Source organism: Toxotes jaculatrix, chromosome 17, assembly GCF_017976425.1.
Source record: "Toxotes jaculatrix isolate fToxJac2 chromosome 17, fToxJac2.pri, whole genome shotgun sequence".
Taxonomy (NCBI): domain Eukaryota; kingdom Metazoa; phylum Chordata; class Actinopteri; family Toxotidae; genus Toxotes; species Toxotes jaculatrix.
Genome location: NC_054410.1, coordinates 9,900,221 through 9,921,717, shown reverse-complemented (window position 1 = coordinate 9,921,717; position 21,497 = coordinate 9,900,221). Strand labels below are relative to the sequence as shown.

Genomic DNA, 21,497 nt, shown 5'->3' with positions numbered 1-21,497 from the left:
ACACTTTCAGCTTGGACTGAGAACAAAGTTTTCAAGTATCCACAGGACGTGGAAAGAAATAAAAAGTCACTGAATCACACGTATCATGTGCTCATTGTCGTGTGGATGGTTATAAAGCTCAATGACTTCATCCCAATCTATTTGTGTAACTGGATGACATTCTATTTAACCTTTATTTTACACCAGGATTAACATTTTGTGGAGCCATGATCATGATTGGTCATAGGTTGTTCCCAGCTTTTCTAGAAAACACTTTTACCTATGTTTCATATTTCAGTGAAAGATTTGCAATCCCCGACTTTGACATCATTTACACCTGTACTTTTGGCGACAATTATACAGTGTCAACTTTTATAATTGTTAACAAATTGATTTTAAATATCAGTGTTAATAATCGGCTTGCTTGCGTGCAATCAGTAATCTGTAGATGTGATTTGTGTGGTGGTGGTGGTGGTGGTGGTGAAGTGAGGGGTGGAGGGCTGTTTAAGGTGGGAGGGGTTGACACAGAGATGTACAGGACAGGACACCCTCATGCTTGCTCCATAAACCTCACCACATTTTGCTGCCGCAGCTGCTGTGGCGCACACAGGGAGCAGAGAGGTGCGCTCTTTCTGTGGTGACTATGTCGAGTCTGGCACGGGCTTTTTAACACTAATCAGCGATCACCGAGGCCGTTTCTCTTCGGCGAAAAACAAAAACGGAATGTTGTCGGTCTCTCTCTCAGCAAGGTCGGTTTCCACAGAACACTGAAGACACCGCTCATTTACCATGAGCTGTTTGGATGTTATGTACCCAGCCTATGGACATTACGCACCGTACGCACCGACTGCTCCTGCTTTTATCAATAGCTTTCAGGTAGGAAGTGAGCAAATATTCAAATGTTCCCTGGATATTTCTTCTTATTTTAAGTGTTAGCTGGGAGATGGGGGTCGCTGAGGTGAGGAACAGCCAGTTTATGCAGCGTATGCGTAAAAGGAACAAACAAACAAACTAATCGTTAAGTGTTTTATGTGTTTGTGATATAAATATTCGTTTGATTTAATTAGTCGCTTACGAATATCGATATATGTAGTGATGCTGTTTATGTCTTCCAAAGCACAGAAGTCGTTCTGCACCCACAAAACTCACCATAACCAGGCGCGCGTGCGCACACACATACACACGCCAGTGATGCCACACACAAAGAAAAACATTATGTCAAAATGTCTCAAAGACAGCTCCAGAAGTGTCCTCTGCAGCACCTGTCTTAACCCTCTTCCTACTCCCCCGCCTCTCCTCCACTCCCCCCACCCTGACAGGCTCCCACAGGTCTGAGCAGCACTTCTCCTCACTGCCGGGATTTTATGGACACTCCCAGGGGTCCCGAGGGGATGTCTGGGGGCCCAGGCAATGGAGGATCAACTTCCTCCTCATCTTCATCTAGCTCTTCCTCTTCCTCCTACACGCCTGCGGCTTCAAGGCCAGAGGAGGGCCCCAAGGAGAAGCAGGAGGCCCCTGAGGCAGAGTACCTGACATCTCGCTGTGTCCTGTTCACCTACTACCAGGGAGACATCAGCAGTGTGGTGGACGAACACTTCTCCAGAGCCCTCAGCTCCTACATGGATGGAGAGGGCAAAAGGAGGGCGCCAGACCAGCAGGGCACAGGTATACCACACTGTCCATAAGACTCATTTATGCAACATGCACATCTGTACTTGTGAGAGCAACTCAAACTCGTAGTGATCCTGGACACTGAAATACACTTTTCCTGTCCATAACTACAGTACAGAATGGTGTCCATTAATTCTACTTGAAAAAAGTTACAAAACAACAGATTTGGGCTGGCTACACGCTATGTCGTGATATGATGATACAAATATGAACAAATCCTCTGACCAGTGTGCGAACATAAAGAAAACAACCACAGGTGCATTTTCTTAAATCATTAATTACTTTTTCATGAAATGAATTAGGTGCCCTATCTGAATGTTACTGTACCAGATAAGCTGATTTACTACCGTGTTTGCAACAAATTTACGTCACAGAGACTCATGCAAGCCTGAAAAAAGGTGGGTAAACTGAGTTCAGGAGGGTTTTCTCCTCCACTACATTCCTGCATGACTTCCATTTATTTATGGGAGGGTGCTGCAGTTGTCTGTGTGGCGTCTTGCGCTTACTTTTGAGGCCACACAGGGTGAACTGACAGTTCTGCAGAGCACAGCAGAGTGTCAGACAGGTGATGTGATCAGGTGACAGGACAGAAGGGCTGCTTGTTGGAGCTGTTGTCCCTGGAGAGGTCAGGGCGCAGGGGTCAGGGGTCATGAAAGTCAGGAGCTGTAGGCAATCAAAAGACTAAAAAGGGGCTAAGACTTAAAGACAAGCAAGGGAGAACATGCACACGCTTGTATATGGTTAGGTTAGTCTTAAGCTTGAAGTTTAGGCATTACCACAGACACTGCTGGGATTTATTACCTACTGTGAGTTATGATAAAGCTCTTGCAAAAACCATACACATCCCTCAATTATTACTCTGACAAGCTTCAAATAATGCTTAAAATTAGCAACATTGTGGGATGTTTCTTTCTTCTTTTTGTTTTTAGATTTCATTTTGATTGCACAAAAATGTAAAGTAAAAAATGCAGTCATTTGCAAATTGCAAGATACTTAATCCCTTTCTACCAGCAGCCTGCAGATGTCCCTTGAATATCCATGTAGGGCCTAAAGCCTCTACTCTCTCCCTCTCTCTGCTGTTGCTGTTAGTCTCTTTCCCAGTTCAGCTGGACGTCTTCATTTCGGCACTAACACACACTTTCTGCCTCACAACAGATGCTATGTTTATACATGGCCGTAAGCGCACAGCCTCGCCGGCGTATCCCCTTCAAACGTCTCCGCGGCTGCCATTCTGACTCTCTCTCCAGCTTTTGCCCCACAATGGTTGCTCAGTTAGTTGCCTGCCTGCTGGTCAGATTTATATATGCTGTGGTCTGTGTGATAGGGGCAGAGGGAAACACTAGCTCTCAGGGTGCCGCATGGTGTCTTTTTTCAGAGGAATATCTAAATATAAAAGTATACTTCTAAAAACATATAATAGCTCGCTGACATTCTGTCAAGGGCAAGGAGGGGGGGTAGGGGTGGGGGGTGCAGAGAAAACAACAGGTGGGGGTGCAGGAGACAGAAGAGTGGGGCGGCGAGTGCTAGCACAGGACCAGAGTTGCGTGTCTCAGTATGTGTGTGTGAGTGTGTGCACAAATGTGTTGTGAGACTTTCAGAAGTACTGGGCTGACATGAGAGTGAGAGATGTCACCACAGAAAGTGATTTAAGGCTCTGTGAGCCTTGGGCTGCCTCCAGGTCAGAGCGTCTGCCTTATATAGAATTCTAGGATATAGGGACGCCTCTCTTTCTACCACTCTCTCTCTCTCTCTCTCTCTCTCTCTCTCTCTCTCTCTCTCTCTCTCTCTCTCTCTCTCTCTCTGTCTGCTAGAACGTTGTTGTGTTTATTTCTGTGTCTTGTTGGGGCTAGGGCTGTGTGACAGTATGATCCAATGGGGAAGATATCTGGGCCAGAGGGTGTAGCAGTCATGTGAGTGACATCTACGTTTTAGCACGCGTTGCTCGTCTTACACACCTCCAGCCTTTCAATTTGTCTATATAAATCGAGTGATTCACCACACAGTTGTGCAATGGTTCATGACTTGGCCTCGGTGTTTACCCTCCTCCCCCCTCTCCCCCCCCCCTCTCCCATTAGACACCCCTTCTCCTAGCAGCCGACGAAGCTTCCCCCCATCCTTCTGGGACAGTAACTACTCCTCACCTCAAAGCCGCTCCCACTGTGAGACAGGAGCACCCTCCTATTCCATGGACCCATATGCATCAGGGCTGCACCCAAGCCTGCCACATCCACACGCTCATCCTCACCCACATGCCCATCCTCACTCTCATCCTCACCCTCCAGAGAGCTGGGGGTATCCCCAGGCCCAGGCCTACGGGCCACCAAGGCCTCTCCACGAACTGTATTCACCCTCAGCTTTGGAGCCTCACTATGGGCCCCTGTTGATGCCCACGGTGAGGCCACCTCATCTCCCTACCTTGCCAAGCCACTATGAAGTGAGCAAGCTGGAACCTGCTGCCTCCTGGCCCAGCTTGCTTCCCCCAGGAGATGTCAGCCAGACATTGGCGCTCAACATGGATGCAGGTACCCACTCAAACATGTGAAGCTTTTGCAAATAGTGTCTGCATAGTACTTATGTAATAATACCAGATATAAAAATCCTAAAATGCAAAGGCAGCCACTCAGATTCAGTGTAGACAAATGGAAATGGAAAGGTGAGATTTTTTATGGCTACAAAAATATGAGAAACAAACATATTTTTTCTGTACTGTACTGATGTGCTGAACATAGCGAGAGCAGAATTGAAATTCTACAGTGTACAGATTTAGCTTATATTCCTCTAATAATTGCTTGAACCCTTTAACCCAGGCACTCTGATTTGTGAGTATTGATGTTATTTAATCAGATATAGAAAAAAAATTCATATCATGCACTCTAACAACCATTCACACCAACACATACACTCTTGCACACACATCTGCATCAACTTTCAGCTCTTGTGATACCCTCTGTAGGAAACATATGTGATGTTGAATACCCCAAGCTCACCGCCACAGACACTCCCACGCATGTAGACACACAGACACACACATACTCACACACACACACACACACACACACACACACACACACACACACACACACACACAATACATCATAATCATCACAGAAGCTCTCTTTTCCCCCCTTTAAAACAGGATGTTTGGCAAAAGTAGGCTCCATGACAACCTGTGTTCTGTTGTTTGCCGTTGTCCTCCTCATTGTTTCTTTGTCCTTTTTTCTCAGGCCTCCAGCAGCACAAGAAAGGCAAGGAGCTGTACTGGTTCTAACGAGCCCTTCAGTCACATTGACCAGCCATTACCAGATCCAATTAGTCCCTGGACCTGCTCCGCTATTGAAGCAGCGTGTCCCTTTATCCCCCCCCCACACACACACTGCTTCCCCATCTATCCACCCCCTTCTCTCTGCTCCTGGCCTCCCCTGCCAGTATACAGCCTTGCTCCAGGTCGGTGTGTGTGCACCATGGAGATAAAGCAGAGAGCGGGAGAGAGTAAGAGGGAGAGAGACAGAGTGTCACTGTCCATAATCTGTGCCATTGCTCTCTCTTTCTCATCTCTCTTCCTCTTCCTCTCCTGTCGCTGTCGGTGCAGCACAGACCTTGGCAAGGTGTGAGCCACAGTGACCTGTTTGGACAGAAAAAGACAGGATCACAACAGACTTTTACAGAGGACAGAGAGAAAGAGGGATGAATGGAGGGACAGAGGGATAAATAGTGGCGAGCAGGGATTCCCTCCAACGTGGTTATCTCTGTCTCATGCTCTTTGTTGGTACAGTGGTTGTCATCATCCACTTATCTGCATTTCACAAATGCAACATGCAGTGATAAACAGGAGCAGCAATTATGGCAGTTTATGCTTTGTGACTATCATTATGATGCCTTTTTTTGGTTGTTATTATATAATTTTGCTCTCTGAAATAAAGTGTTTCTATTTATTGGTGTTTATGTGCATTTCTAAAATGTTTGGTTAGGCCAGTGTTCTGCAATTATTGTGGTTCTGTTTATTGTGTTTTCTAAAGACAGAGATGATGGGAATGACCATACCATGTGCTGTTGATGGAGTTTCTCATCTATCTATGAGGGAATCTTTTGTGGAGATTTAAGATCATTTCTCAAAAACATATCAAATCTTGGTTCAGTTAAACAAGATGTTGTTTGCACTGAACAGACTCATAGACTGCTTTCTTTCAATTTGATGATGTTCCATTTTAGTTCTTTATTTCTCTGCCATTCTTAGATGTTTTGAATGTGGAATTTCTAAATATTTTTGGAATGTTTTTTTTGTGTGTCATTTCTCATTTTTCTGTCCAAGAAGATTGTGATGTCAATAAATATTTTTATGGTACATTGTCACATGTACTAAATGTTTACCCCTGCATGACAGTAGTATCTGAGCTTGTTCAGAATAGCCTTCATGTACTGTCCTCTCCGTGGCCAGTAGGGGGAGCTGCTAATCGTGGAATTATCTCAGTGCCACACGATAATAGAGAGATGTCTGTTCTGCTACTTGCTGCTAGTTGCTACATGCAGAAAAGGAGTGATCACATTCATGATGGATATATTACATCCATATACTTTGTGCATCTCACCAAGTGTCTTGATAAAGCTCACAAAACTATTATCTGCTTCCATGACCACGCCTCAATATTTACAACGTTGATCTGGCTCAAAGAACCAATGATTTAAATACACTTGTTAAACTGGGTGTGAACCCCTAATGTTGTTGCTCTATCCACTCAGAGTGTGACTTTGATTAAGGACACTGAAGCAGACAAGTTTTGCAAACTTTATCTAGGCATATGGAGAGAGGTACAAAGCATGTAGGTGTGGTATATTTGTCACAAACACACACAGTCCTTACTACTAGCAGCAACTAGCAAAGGAGATGAGCTGGACTACAAGTTAAGCCTACTGGAAACCCAGCTTCCCACACTGAGGCTTGATAGTCCCCTAACCAAAAAGTGGTGGGCAAAGAAAAGAGGCTGGATTGACCCAAACCTCACTCCTGACCTCCTCAAGTCCTGGGTTAGCTGGGCTAATGAGCTGCCACAGCCAGCCAGCTCTTCCATCTCAAGGTCCTATGCACCACCAGAGCTGGCCACTGAAGACACATAATAGACTCTGCATGTATTCTGTGACATGTCAGAGCAAGGATGTGGCTCAGTAACTTGCCCGACCATGCAAGACAGGGAGAGCATACATTTCTCCTTTGTGATGGCAAGTTCAAAGGTGGCACCAGGGCACCAGTTGTCCATCCCATGGCTAGAGCTCTGAGGTGCCATAAGAGGTGACCAGCTGTTTGCCCTCATACTCTGTGAGCTGTCTCTCCACTTCACAAACACTTTCCAGATGCCTTTCTCCTTGCCATGAGATGGTTCATAGGCCATAGGCCATGCGGAGCACCTTCAGAAATCATATTAGATGAGGGGACAAATTTCCAGGGAGCAGATCAGAAACTTAAGGAACCATTTGAACTCATGGAGCCTGAGCTTCAAGAGAGTCTGATAGCTCAACAGATCTCCTTTAAATTCAATCCACCAGCATCCCCGCACTTTGGTGGGGTGTGGGAGAAACGTTCCTAGAAGACACCCTTGCAAAATGGGAACATAAGCAGTTACAGAAGCAGTCCTTCTCACCTTCCTATGTAAGGTGGAGGGAATCTTTAATGCCAAACTGCTTGGGCATGTGTCTTCCAGTGTCACAGACCCAGATCCTGTAACAACATGCATCTTGCTGAAGGGGCAGTAGGATGCCTCCCTTCCTCAAGTGTCTATCACACCTGACACCCACACAAGAAGGAGCTGGCGACACAGACAAATGATGGTGGACCACTGTTGGCAATTTATTAGGAGGTACCTGCCTACACTGCAAATTTGGCAAAAATGGCACTAATCTACCAGTAGGCTGGCTTGAGATTCAGTTATGATGAATTGCCAGAGAGAGGGCAAGATTGTCAAACTTCACACCAATGCAGGTGGATGTATAACATAAGCAGAGACCAAGGTGAAGGAGAGAACCTTTGTTCAGCTTGTGGAGGTATTGGTCCTGGACATTCAGGAGGCTTAACAAGAGAGTAGAGACAATTTATGGGACCACATAATAGCCAAAACCATTAGGGAGGCAGCTGTGCAGAATTCCCTCAGAACCTTTATGTACTGCCCTCAACATGGCCAGTAGGGGGAGCTGCTGACAGTGGAATTGTCTCAGCACCACATGGTAAGATTGTCTGAAGGCAGAGGTGGGGACATTCTATGTGGGTTTGTGATGAATATACCACATCCACAGTCTTTGCACTTCTCCCCAAGTACATAGATACATTTTCTCACATCATCTGCTCCCACGTCCACTCCTTGATCAACTGAGTCCAACTGTAGATGCATTTCCAGCTTCAATACTGGCTGCTCACAGTTTAACAAGTATATTTACATCAGAGCTACTGCTTATTTAAAGAACATCGTAAGTCTAGCTGGACAGAGAGATGATAAACACCAATCTTAGCTTTAAGAACTGTGTCTTGGTATTAGGCAGAATGCACTCAATAGTCTGTGTAGACTTTTAGGTCAGTTTCTGATTTTACATGCTGACATAGAATGTGCTGATATTTTAGTAGCTGTGTCAGCTGTGTAGTGACAGTAGCACAGCCAGATGTGATCAAGGATACTCTGTGTGACTGCTCTTATTTAAAAGGCCCTCCATTTGAATTCCTGCTTGTATTCACACTTTGTCACCTATAAAGTGGGAATGAGTGCTGAATGCCAGCAATGCGTAACCAGAGAAGAAGCAAGCCATCCCAGCTATGCACCAAATGTTGCTGCGTTATTGATCCGATAATCAGATTATGCACTAGGGTATGCCAGTCTGGGCCACTGTCACAATTTAGTGGCTGTTATGTTTGACCCCCACTAAAGAGCAGCCAACTATGTCATTGGCTCTAAGCTGAGGAAACATGTGGAGTAATGAAATTAGAAGAGTTTACCAGGGATAGCGTTCCTCTCAGTTTCCTATGCCAAGCATCTTACGGCCTTTTCACACTAGTATTGTCACGGGGCCTGAGGGTTTCCTTTTCACACCGGATCCTCCAGGATATACTCCTGCACCCACAGCTATTGTCACATTATGTTACTTAGTTGTCAGTAGACCCTACAATTAATATCAGCCATGTTACTGTAACAGTTTGCCAGGAGTGCACTTTCTGTTACACAAATCGAGTCATTATAGATGCTGGATATTACAGTGACATGGATTGATTGAGTCTGCTTGTTGAATTAATTAGCAGATAAAGCAGCAGAACCAGTTCAGCAGATTTACTTTATCACTGACATATCATTAAATGTATGGGAGCTGTTTTTAACCAATGAACTGAAATACTGCCTGAGCGTGGAAATGCTGCCATCTCCTGGTATGTTTATGACATTGCAAAAGCCAGCTAAAAAAAATAAAAACAAACAAAAGTCCGTCTACAATGCCCGGTTATACCAACACATATGGTGCTTTTACATTAACTCTTGAATCTGCGAGACAAATAGTTAAAAATCAAATCAGCAAACATCTAACCAGTATTATCACTTTGAAAAGGAGTTGCAGTTGTCAGATGTGACATGATGATGGTTTTGGTTTATTAATAGTTAAGTGTGTAGCATTTCACACAAAACAACAGCAAACCAAAGCAAATAGCTTGCATTTCCCTCAGTTACATAACTATTAGACTGAATGACTGCTGTAAGTGAGGTTTTGGAAATGTGCATGTGACTGCCTGGCATCTGGGGACTTTTTTTTTTTTGAAAACCCTGTGAGTCCCCTTCGCACTGTAGACTACTTGTGTACATGTCAAAACAGGGAGGTTAGAATTATCAGTCACCAGCATTACCAGGCATTTTCTGAGAACAGCTGACTCTCTCAGCTGTGGTGTCCATGCATTGAGTCACCACTTGCAGTAAGACACACACACCCAGGTTGACCCACATTCAACCTGAAAGACAACGGGCCATGTGACCGGTCATTTCTTGAAGTTACATGATGCAGGATGCCAGTTCACATTCAGAACAATTTGTCAGATCATACCAAGAAGTCTAAACAAACAAATTAAGCATCAGGTTTAGAATTTCTCACATTTCTGAAGAGAATGCAACCCTAAACTTTATCATTTCCCCTACTGATCATATGACTTAATTAGTGCTAAAATCATAAACTGTTTATTGTTATGCCACCCTCACTAAATACTGTGAAACTCCCTCTAACTGTTTTTTACAACGTGACATTCAACCTGTTTACCCAGCTCAATTTCACATGCACTGCTTAGCAGTGAATTCTTTGTCCTGAATTTCAAATAATTAATGTGCCATTTCCAGAGCTAACTGTCATGCACAAGCTAAAAGGGAAAAATGAAAGAGAAAGACATGCAACCAAGCCGACTAAATCTGTGGATTTAGTCGGCTTCTGTTTTGACTTTGGCAATAACTTGTCAGTCACTACACACACATGCACTTGTAAACCTGAGAGAGTGCTCTAAACAGACAGCAAAACATGATCACATGCTTCACTTGAAGTTCCCTCTCAAGGCCATGTGCTCAAGAACACTGATCTATGAACTATGAGTTTTCCAGTTGTATTAGCACTGTACAAACTCATGACTCTACATTGTCACTTGACTGTTGTTCTAAATGCTTTATTGTACAAGGAACATCACAAAGTTTATGTGGATATAAAGTTGTACTTGTCTACTTGGTACAAAAGTAGAAGCCCAAAAAAGCTGTTCTTTTCATTCTATACACCAGCATTTCACAACCTTTTTACTCAATATCAGTGTTCACAAAATCCCAGTTATCCTATGTTCAGTTAAATGCAAAAACATTACAAAGGTTCACACACACAAACAGCTGTGTTGATGTGGATTACAAATACAGAATCATCGATTTTCAGTCTGAAACTTGTACTCAATGAATTTAAAAGTAGCTGACCCATCATGCAAAGAGTTGCTGGTTGTCTATAGTGGTGGAAAGTACTTTTACCTTACTGAGGGAAACATTGCAATTTTACTCTCATATATTTATCTGACATGCTGTGTGTTACTGAGAGTAACACACAGGCTGGAAAGAGTTCAGTGACATCTGTAAACTTTTAGCTTAGCTGTCAGTTTTAACTCACTTCCCATTCCCAGCGTCTTTGTGGTCTGAAGTACTGTCATGGCACGAAAGCCTTGTGACAGACAGACAGAGGCAAACAGGCTGGCGAAAGGCGGGGAAAAGAGAGAGTCAGCAGTTACAACACAACTGCTGTGAACTACCACAAAATTTGTGGAATCCCTTTTTTTAGACATATATAAAAAGAGTTTAAAGACAAAATTAACTCTTTTGTTGCTATGATTTTCAGCAATTAAACTAATTACGCGATTTTTTTGAACCGAATTGAAACTACAACGAATTCTTCACTCCCTGATGAATATTTCTCAGTTCTGGTTTCGTGCTTTTTCGTAGCTATTCAGTCTCTCTTTTGGGTATTTAATTGCTAAATAACATTTGCATTTATGTTTCTGACCATTACAGATAAGTAACATTTGCTGAACAAATCAAACTAATGCAGGCAAGTTGGAAACAGGATGTGTGTGTGGCAACGGAAAGGAAGTCTTGAATAACAGTCACTGGAAACAGACATGAATCATGAATAAAATCAAAACAAATGTAGGGAAAGTTTAATTTATCAGAAATAAGTGGTTGTGTGTGTGTGTGAAACAAATATTACAAATCATTCTTTTGCCACCCAACTGAAAGCCACTCATCGCCATAAATCTTTAACTTTGAGGCAAGCATTTGCCTGAGCTCAACATATTTGTAGGAATCCGTTTGTCTCTAGCTCTGATTAAACAAATTCCACAATACTTTTGTCTAAAAATTTGGAGGTGTCTTCTAAAAGGAGGAAAGATAGGCAACACAATTTCAAATAAACATGTGTTCATTCAGGTAAATCACTCAAACACGCTTTCAGTAAGTGGGTGTTAGCTGAAGTGCCGCCTACATTTTCAAGAATTTTAACACCTTCATAAGGTTTCAACCAAAACTGGTGGGTGGAAGCGCACATTAGCACATGCATATGTTATTGTTTCTGTATGTCTCTCTTGGTTTTGTTCTCTGCGAGGAATCCCCATCACCATGTGACTGGAATCGGAGCAGTGGAGTAAACGCAAAGTCCCAACAGTGGTTTTCCACATGAAGACATCACACTAACAAACAGACTGTGGTCCTTCTTGATGTGACTGTATAATTCCAAAGCAACAAACTGTAGAATAAGTGATCATAGAAAATTCTGCTTTGCTGAAGTTGAAATATATGTTTCCCAAAAGAATGACATCATGAAAACTTCTTGTAATGTATAACTGTCATTCCCTATTTCAATGATTGACTCATTCTTTGTCTCTGTGACTTTATGAGCTGCTGACAGCCACCTGACTGGACATACTGCAGATCATAACTATAAACAGCTATATAAGAACAGCTCTCAGACTTGCCTCACCTACAGGTGGTGATACCTCAAAACTTTACCTCAAACTTCAACATAGGGGCAGGTAAGCAGCTGAACCACAGACATACACACACATGCACACACTCACTTCCTGTAGTGCAGGTGCACAGATGAAGAAGAAATAGAGACTCATAAAGATGACAAAAAGTTTGGGGGTGGGCCAAAACAAAAGAAACCGGGAAATACTGTGCCAATACTGTGGTAGTGTACACGTGACAACTGACGTCATGACAGAAAAGGTTTTTGAAATAAAGCTGAAGCGAAAGAGTTCACTCTTAACCTGTGTGGTTTCCTGCAAGTCACAAGGGATCTCTTTGCTTTTTCCGCTTGTGTGTCAGTCAGGATGAAGCTGCTGTTGGTTGCTGCTGCTGCTCTGGCTGTGGCCAGCTGTGCCAGTGTCTCCCTGGAAGACCTGGAGTTCCACGCCTGGAAACTCAAGTTTGGTGAGGCAGTAGAGACTTTATTGTGGCCATTTATCGGAAGATGCTGTTCAGTTGTTTGTAAAAATCTGTCTATAAAGCATAAAATTGGAAAAAGCCAGACTGATTATCGGATCAAACATAAAGACAAATTTCTTAAAAGTATCTAATTGACTCATAATTTATCACCGACCATTTCCCTTTGTTCTCTTTCTGATTACTCCCTACTCTGATTGGCAGGAAGGTCCTACAGCTCTCCATCAGAGGAGGCTCACCGCAGGCAAATCTGGCTAAGCAACCGCAAACTGGTGCTGGTACACAATATCATGGCTGATCAGGGCATCAAGTCCTACCGCCTTGGCATGACCTACTTTGCTGACTTGGTATGCACAGAAAAACTGATATTTTGCTGTTTCTGCCATCATGTAGCTTTGAACTTATTGACTGAATGCCATCACTGTTATTTGGTTGCTGTCAGCTTGTAAGGATACAATGAATGACATTTTGGATGAAGACCCTATTAAGTGGCACTCTGAATTTCATCCAACCTAATTAGGAAAATGAGGAGTTCAAACACCTGATTTCCATGGGCTGCCTGGGCTCTTTCAATGCTTCTGTGCCTCGCCGTGGCTCTGCCTTCCTCCCGATGCCTGAAGGCACTGATCTGCCAAGTGCCGTAGACTGGAGGGACAAGGGATACGTCACTGATGTCAAGGATCAGAAGGAGTGTGGCTCCTGCTGGGCCTTCAGTGCAGTATGTAAAACCTTACTTGTTATTCCAGCAATACAGATAACTTTATACAGATGTTTTCTGGTTACAAATTCCCTTATTCCTTTCCCAGACTGGCGCTCTGGAGGGCCAGAACTTCAGGAAGACAGGGAAACTGGTGTCCCTGAGTGAGCAGCAGTTAGTTGACTGCTCTGGTGACTATGGCAACATGGGTTGCGCAGGAGGCTTGATGGACGATGCCTTTCGATACATCCAAGCCAATGGAGGTATTGACACAGAGGACTCTTACCCCTATGAGGCAGAGGTAAACAGAAAAGTCTGGTTTGTTTGAAAAAAAAAAACATTGTACCTGATTATATCTGGACGTAAGACTTAATCTTTAAAGGCAGCTCCTGCAAACAGTCTAAAACAACAACTATAAAATACAATAGGGCTTCGCACGAATTTTCGTGCTCGGGCCCTAATAAACTGAGCTGGAGCAAGATGTGTGGGTTGTGTGAAAATCATGTCCTTCACATGAGAGACATACAATACTGCCACCTTGTGGACACAATTTGTAATACAATGAAGCCCTTGCAGACTTTCAGCCTACAATAACAGTTTTATAGACTTAAACCTCAAAAGAAAAAAAAATCTTTTGAGAATCTAGCACTTGGAAAATGTACTGTTCCAAGTGTTGACTTGGTGAATCGTTTAAATATCAAAATATTCTCTCTGAATTAGGATGGACAGTGCCGTTACAACCCTGCCACTATTGGTGCTAAATGCACAGGCTATGTTGACATAAGAGAAGGTGATGAAGATGCCCTGAAGGAGGCTGTGGCCACCATCGGACCTGTGTCTGTAGGCATTGATGCTTCTCAAGTGTCCTTCCAGCTCTACGATTCAGGTAAACAATTTTTCAATTCTGCCAGGTTATATCTTTATCAAACGCTAGATGAAACTAGAAATACTCTTATTTTTCATGTGTCTGTCTAATCTGTGTGTGTGTGTGTGTTTTTTTTTTTTTTTTTTCTAGGAGTGTATGATGAGCCAGATTGCAGCAGCACAGAGTTGGACCATGGTGTCCTGGCTGTGGGTTATGGCAGTAAGAATGGTCAAGACTTTTGGCTGGTGAAGAACAGGTAAAAACCCAAATATTTTAAATTGTGGGCTGCTGACTTGCCAACAGACAGCATGCAGTGTTACAGACGAGACAGACATCTTATTTATAGCTGCCAAAATGAAGTGAAACTCAGCCAGGATGTTGTCAGCTTCTTGAATCTCATGTTATTATTACTTATTCAAATTACTTTACTTCTTTTAGAATTTAGGACGTGTTTTTTTTGCTACATGCTGTTGTAGCTTCTATTCAGACAATGATTGTTTTATATATATATATATATCAGCTGAACATGGTTGGTAATGTATGTGGTTATGTAGCTGGGGTCTGCAATGGGGAGACAAGGGATACATCATGATGTCCAGGAACAAACACAACCAGTGTGGCATTGCAACTGCAGCCAGCTACCCCCTGGTCTGAGCAGGTGAGAAGAAACCCACAATCCTTCATTCTTTCCCTCTGTCTTTCTACGACTAAGGGAAATGCTATTTAAAGTTTTAAGCTAAACTACTGGGTGTGTACCTGAAAGTAAGTGTTGATTTACTGTCCATTAACTGGTTGTTGTTCATGTTTATTGGATTTCCAGGTCCAGGACTTTCCTCCATGAGGAGGAGAACAGTCACACATAATTCACTTTAATTTCATTAAGAAATGGACTTATGGAACAAAATGTACTGTTGTTGTTCCTTGAAAGTTAGCGGGGTCTAATTTCTGTGCCCTGTTGCACTTTTGGTAGAATAACTTTTTTTTAAAATGATGATTGTAAATATATGTAAAAACAATAAAACAAACATTTATGTGTTTGTGATTTTGTGGCTCTTTTATTGTCCACTTTTATGTGTGGCTGATATTCTGTGGCTTATAAATAGTGCAGTGTTTTTCAAGCCATTAAAGTTTGCTTTCATTACACAAAGGCAAAGCAGTGCTCAGTCGAGGACTGCTGAACAAGAATAAGTCAGTATGTTACATATACTTGTTAAAGACATGTTGGCTAGAGGTGCCAAGAAAGCCATCACTTTTTAATCCATTAGCTCAGAGTTTCTCAACCTCGCTTTTAGGTCCCACGACCTCTTCTTTAACAAGCTGTTATTGTGTTATACTTTACTCTGTTTAAAAGGGCATGTAGGGATCTTGCAAGTGAATTTCATATGTTATTATTAATGTATACTTTGCTGCTTTAGGCTGATGTAATGTGGACATTTTAATAAGAAATTTAGTGTATTTATCACAGCACACACACACATGCGCGCACACACACACATATAGTAGCATGCAAATGTACAAGATCGGTTTTGCAACTGGTGCAAGGAAATGATTTTGTTTCCTAGAAAAAGGCAGCGAAAGGTTAAAAGTCAAGGAAAAGGTCAACATTGACTAAGGAAATGAAATTCTCTCGTTACTGACTCACTTTCCAAAATGTGTATTTGCATGATTTATAATAATGACTGATAAATGTGCACTCACATTTTAAATGTACAAATTTCAAACTTCTCAAAAATCCCAGTGTACATAAGGTAGCTTCAGCTTTCTGCACTGTGAAATTATAAGACTGTTTGCCTTTAGTCAAGGCTTATGTGTTTAAGTAAAACTGTATTTATATAACACCTTTCGAAACCTAGGTTACAAAGTGCTTATCTTGCTCTCTGTGCAAAAATATATAAAAGGGGCTTTTAACATTACAAATATACTTTATTCATAGTCTTTCAGATGTGTGCACATCAAGTTCAGTAAGAACTTTGCTTGAAGACAAGTTGAAGATTTATAGACAACACATTTTTGAAAATAGATTTCATCCTCTTATGGCTTTGATGCTTATACCAGTTTCAACTAACATAAATAATTCAATAAAAACAACTTTGGTGATTGTTCGAAAAGTCTGATGTTTAGACTCAGATACTGCCTCTGATACTGATGGCTGCTGTTGCCTTTGGCGTGCAAACCTCAGGCCAAAGATGAAAGTGTTGGGCAGGGAGTTTCAGAAGTGGAAAATTCATTTTGGTAAAGGATTATCTCCTCTTTGGTGTTTTCTGCTGTCTTTGTAGTTTTTGTTCGCTTGGATAGCATTTTTTATCTTCCCAGATACAGTTTTACTCTCTTTAGCATTTTGTGGTTTGTAAAAGGTTATCTCAGATTCATTCTTCATATGCAGGTAGTGGCACAGACTAAGAGGTAAAGGTGAAAGGAGATATGGATGGGAAATGTGAAGATACAGTGAAACGCAATGACAGAGCCAGAGAGAGTCTGAAATTATAAACTTTTGTGGTTGAAACTCTTGTCTGATGTGGTAAAAACCCAATATAGATTTTAGAGAAATATCTCAGTGGTATGTATTTTGACCTCTATTACCGTCAATATATTTTACAGACTGTCTTTTGCTTTCAAGATCATCCTCTCATCACATCCTCCCATCCTGACACTTGATCCGCCCAATCCTTGATAATCGGTTTCCATATAAACTATGATTATGACACTGCAGAAAAGGATAAATGAAAGAAATGCATTTTTATCCTCATCTTTCAAAACCACTGTTGGAATACTAAGATGGTTTATCATTTACAATGCGATTCTGGAGTGTGGGAATAAGTCACAAGCAATGACCAGAACACAAAATGCTCGCTAAATGAGTCAGGCCTGTGTTGTGATGGCTGCAGCCATGGCCACACTGGCTGTCTAAAAAAATATGGTAATATAATAACCACTGAACTTTGTTTTCAGACACTGCTTTAGTTTTTCTCTATTGCTCTGCCCTCACTCGTACCTTTCAGACACCATATACCTGCTCAGGTGTAAAACATCCTTGTGACCCTCTTGGAAGATATCGATTAACTTCTCTCACCAAGGTCAAGTTGGTGCACTAACATTGTTTCCTGGGTAACATATACCAACTCTGGTTAATGGAGATCTACAATAACCACACCGAATGTGTGTAAAGTAATCCCATAATGGAATCCAGCCTTCTTTCAACCGTAATTTGTAATGCTTAAGGGTTTTGCATGTAATCCAGCTAACAGCAGTACTTAAGTCATTATTCTTACATCTCCATTGAACCTTGAGGCAGTGGAAGGTTGCTTCACTCATCTGTAATCCATGAAGTCAGCTATAAATAAATTTACAGTGCTTAAAATTATTTTGTTCATTTGTCATGGGCTATTCAGCCTTATTGCATTTAATTTTACTGCACTCAGTGAAGATGAAAAAGGTTCAGCACAGCAATCTGACTTCGCTTGATCGCAAAAAACAGTAATAGATGATGCTGAATTCATGATCTGGCTTTAAACATTTTTTAATACGCTGAAAAAAAATTTCAGGAAACTTACTTTGCTAATAAAAGTCGTGGGTGAGAAAATGATGGTTCTCCTTTTCTCATGAGGTGGTTGACATCTATTTTAATCATACACAATAGTAATGTAATTAATGAAATCACATTAAGTTCTTGTAATTTGCCCATTCTAAATGTCACATTAGGTCTGGTTATGATAATATTTGATGGGAGGTGCAGAAACTCTGAGTCAAGGATACAGAGCAGAACATATTAGGGATTTAATCAGCCTGTGTGACAAAATGTGACCTTGACATCTTACTTTTTCGGCCCTCAGCAGCAGCAGCAGCAGCAGCAGCAGCAGAGAGCTGCTGTGTGGAAGCAAACAGGCACGGCCAACATAATTGAAAGAGAGATTTAAATTATCTTTTGTCAGAAGAGTCTCGTAACAGCAGACCTGGAAAATCTCTGCCATTTTATCAGCAACACACTATGACAGTATTCAGCCAATTAGGTCTGAATGATTGTTATCCAGTGACGTTATCATCATCATCCTCCTTTTTTCCTTTTTTTTTTTTTTTTTGAGCGTATGAAGGAGGGCATTAGGAAGTGGAAAAACCAAATGATGAAAAAGCTCCCAGACAGAGACAAAGGGAGACAGAGGGAGGGCACAGAAGAGGTGAGGCAAATTAATTGGTTTTGCTAAATCCTCCTCAAACAGCAGAAGCCAATGTGGTTCCACAAAAGGCCATTACCGGTAATCAATTTAAATCTGTTTTACCCTTCCCAAGGAAACCAATTAGGCAATTTAATTTGGCTTTTTTGATTCACAGCATAACCATGGCATAGGATAGATCGCCCAATTCACTTCCCACAGAGAGGGACAAGTGAAAACACTGGGAGGTGTTGCTGGAACAAACAAAGCTATTGATCTGAGGGACACTGAGAAATCCAGGGAAGAGTGAGAGGGAGATACAGAAAGCGTGGCAGGATGATGAATTCATGAATCTGGATTTTGTTAAGGAAAAAAAAAAACAAGTGATCCTGGTCTGTCCATTTAAAAGTGTCTCAGCAATTAAAGTTTATTGCAAGCTCAGCTTTTAGCTGAATCTACATCTTAAGTTTAGTTTTCCAGTAAATGTGATCCCACATTTTAAGCAGCTGATAAATTTTGGCTGGCCTTTTTTTTTTGTCAGAAGAAGTTTGTTTTCAACGTCACTAGATGGCAGCACTTGACTGCTGATGATTATCTCTCTATCAGTTTGAGGCGCTATGCCCTGGCATAAGTCGTGCAAAGCTCTGGTTCAAAATCAGATGTATTCGTTTGATTCATAAACTCACGTGTCCTTGGAATCCACATTCAACACACATACAGTACATGCAAACATCTGTATGTATCCACACACACATTGAGACTGTATTTTCCAGTGTATCCAATATACTAACAATGCACATGCTGTACACTGAATGTCTGCTTAATCAACAATGTCACCGCACAATTTCAGTAGCTTGGCTGTTGAGTTGGTATGGAGGAAAGTGTCAGTCAGCCGTGTCACCCATCATAGTGAGCAAACAGTCTCTCCTGTGGGGATACAGACGGGGCTGTGTGTCTGCGCCTATGTGTTACCCATCTCCCATCATGCCTTTCTGTCTGTGTGCATGTGTGGTGTGTTTATGTGTGTGTGGGGCAATGGGATGTCAACTGGTTTGTCATGGTAATGGGGAACATGTGTGATTGTGACAGACAGGAGTTCTGGATGACCGCTCACAGTGCTAATGCATACACACACACACACACACACACACACACACACACACACACACACACACACACACACACACACACACACACACACAGGCTTAATGCTCACAGAAAGCATAAAGACTGAACGTGAACAACAGCATAACCTTATGAAAAATACCTTAAATTACTTTATGAATACTTAATATTTCTCAAATGAACCCACAAAGGAGGCTAATAATCCATTCTTGCCCTCCATATTGCTCTTTTTAATCTTTCTTTCCATATCTTTATCCCTTTTTCATTTTCTACTCATTTCGTGGCTCCATCCTCCCCTAGCCAACTGCATTTCTTGGACAGGGTTCCTGGCTGCGGTCTGAAAGAGGCGAGTGAAGCTAACCGTTTGAGAAAAACAGCTCTGGCAAGGCCAATTACACCCAGACAAAGCACTTTGCATGTTATTGTGTTAGGGATTCATGCTTGATTGACTGAATGGGTTCTAATGAGGCTGGGGAACAACGTGCAGGAAAGGAAGAAACACTCCTCCGTTTCCCTGATGGATTGATTCACCCGCGCGCTCACGTACACAAACACATGCAGGTACAAACACACTCGCTGGTGCACACTTACAGTGCAAAGGTGTGCAATTACATTGCCATGCCAATGGGAGAATACTTAACGTGAAGACACACGCAAATCAACACTAACACAAACAACTGCTCTCTTTCCCATGCTGCATCTATAAAGTGTGTACTGTGCGCATCTGTGAGTGTGTGCAGTGGGTGGCAGATGAAGAGGAGATATTATAGTGGAAAGGTAACTTGCTGTATTGCCTCTGCAGATGCTCCTATGTGAAAGCTTCACTCCCACTGGCATCCTTTTATAGTATCACTTCAGTAGATATTCTTGTTGGGCCTGTATAACAGATGTTAGTTTTACTCCTTTGTTGTGTTGTTTTGTACGCTGGGCTTCGACTCCACCAAGTTTCACATCTTTGAAGTTTTTTTGTTCTCCGTCTCAGCGGAATGAAAGTTGAAACGGATATTACTAGCCACAGGCTAATGAAAATAACAAATGCCAGCTATGTTCGCAAGATCACTGTCAACAAAATACAAATTGAAAATGAAATTAGCTAGCAACCCAGGTCCAGGCTATGAATTTTAAAAGGCAGGTATGAGCTGCATGTATGTAAGAAGCAGGGTAGCAGACAGAGAAGTACACAAATCGCATATCCTAAACTTGCAATTAGGCTTCTATATTAAATTGTCTTTTAAAATTTTACATCATGAATCATTAGTAAACAAGCCAGACACTTGGCTAATGTTGTTAATCATCTATATCATATGCTAATTTCATTTGATTTCCATAGTTTTCATTTGAGTGACTCCAGCCCCAGTACTGAGAAATACTTGAGAGATCCAGAGTGTGTGCTTAGTGTGCTCTGAACAATATTTACTGCTGCCCTTTCCTTTTTTACCCTGTTCTTCTTTGCTTTTGCATGCTCATCCTCCACCTGCTCATCTCCTTCTCTTCCATATCCTTCTCATTCATCATTTCTTGTTGCCCCTCCTCTCCCTCTCAGCCCTCTCCTCAACTGCGTCCATCTCCCCTGCCGTACTGAGGTCAGGGTGAAGGGTCAATTGCCTGGGCGCACCACAGAGCCTGTTCTTGAAGGAGTAGACTTGTATCTGTGCTCCGTCTTATCCTCATATTTTATATCACCTGACAACTGTTTCTCTGCAGGAGAAGGCCTCACTTTTACCTGCACTAACCTGCTCCCTGCACATACATATGTGTGTGCATGGGTTTTCTCCAGGCATGTATGTGTGGATGAATACATCTCTGTGTCCTCCAGTCCTTTGCCTGCCCTTTTTACCCACCCTTGTTTATTTGCCCTGTTATCTTTCCTCCTTGCCCGACGATTTTTTCTCTCTGCCTTCTCTCCCCCATTGATAGCCAGTGGTAATAAGGCAATTAAAGCCTAATTAAAGGAGTCTGCAGAGAGAGGGAAGGTCCCAGGCAACTCCTCATGATGGTACAGGGAGTAGTGTGTTTACTTGTGTCTCCTGCAAGCTCCCTCTCAC

The 21,497-nt window shown here is 42.2% G+C and overlaps 2 protein-coding genes across 3 annotated transcripts; both read left to right on the top strand.

Moving 5' to 3' along the window:
- Nucleotides 1-563: 563 nt before the first annotated feature.
- vgll2b (vestigial-like family member 2b) lies at nucleotides 564-5,959 on the top strand. 2 transcript variants are annotated; one of them, XM_041059956.1, is made up of 4 exons: nucleotides 564-728; nucleotides 1,299-1,644; nucleotides 3,726-4,172; nucleotides 4,875-5,959. In XM_041059956.1, exons 2-4 carry the CDS (start codon nucleotides 1,344-1,346, stop codon nucleotides 4,916-4,918), a joined length of 792 nt encoding a protein of 263 aa, XP_040915890.1. In that variant the 5' UTR covers nucleotides 564-728; nucleotides 1,299-1,343; the 3' UTR covers nucleotides 4,919-5,959. The 2 variants fall into 2 exon arrangements, with proteins under 2 accessions (XP_040915890.1, XP_040915889.1); XM_041059955.1 differs by having other exon boundaries at nucleotides 564-855.
- A 6,467-nt stretch (nucleotides 5,960-12,426) lies between these two features.
- On the top strand, nucleotides 12,427-15,219 carry ctsl.1 (cathepsin L.1). The gene is made up of 8 exons (XM_041061140.1): nucleotides 12,427-12,605; nucleotides 12,822-12,964; nucleotides 13,138-13,335; nucleotides 13,424-13,615; nucleotides 14,035-14,200; nucleotides 14,330-14,435; nucleotides 14,734-14,837; nucleotides 15,000-15,219. Exons 1-7 carry the CDS (start codon nucleotides 12,506-12,508, stop codon nucleotides 14,831-14,833), a joined length of 1,005 nt encoding a protein of 334 aa, XP_040917074.1. The 5' UTR covers nucleotides 12,427-12,505; the 3' UTR covers nucleotides 14,834-14,837; nucleotides 15,000-15,219.
- Nucleotides 15,220-21,497: the final 6,278 nt, after the last annotated feature.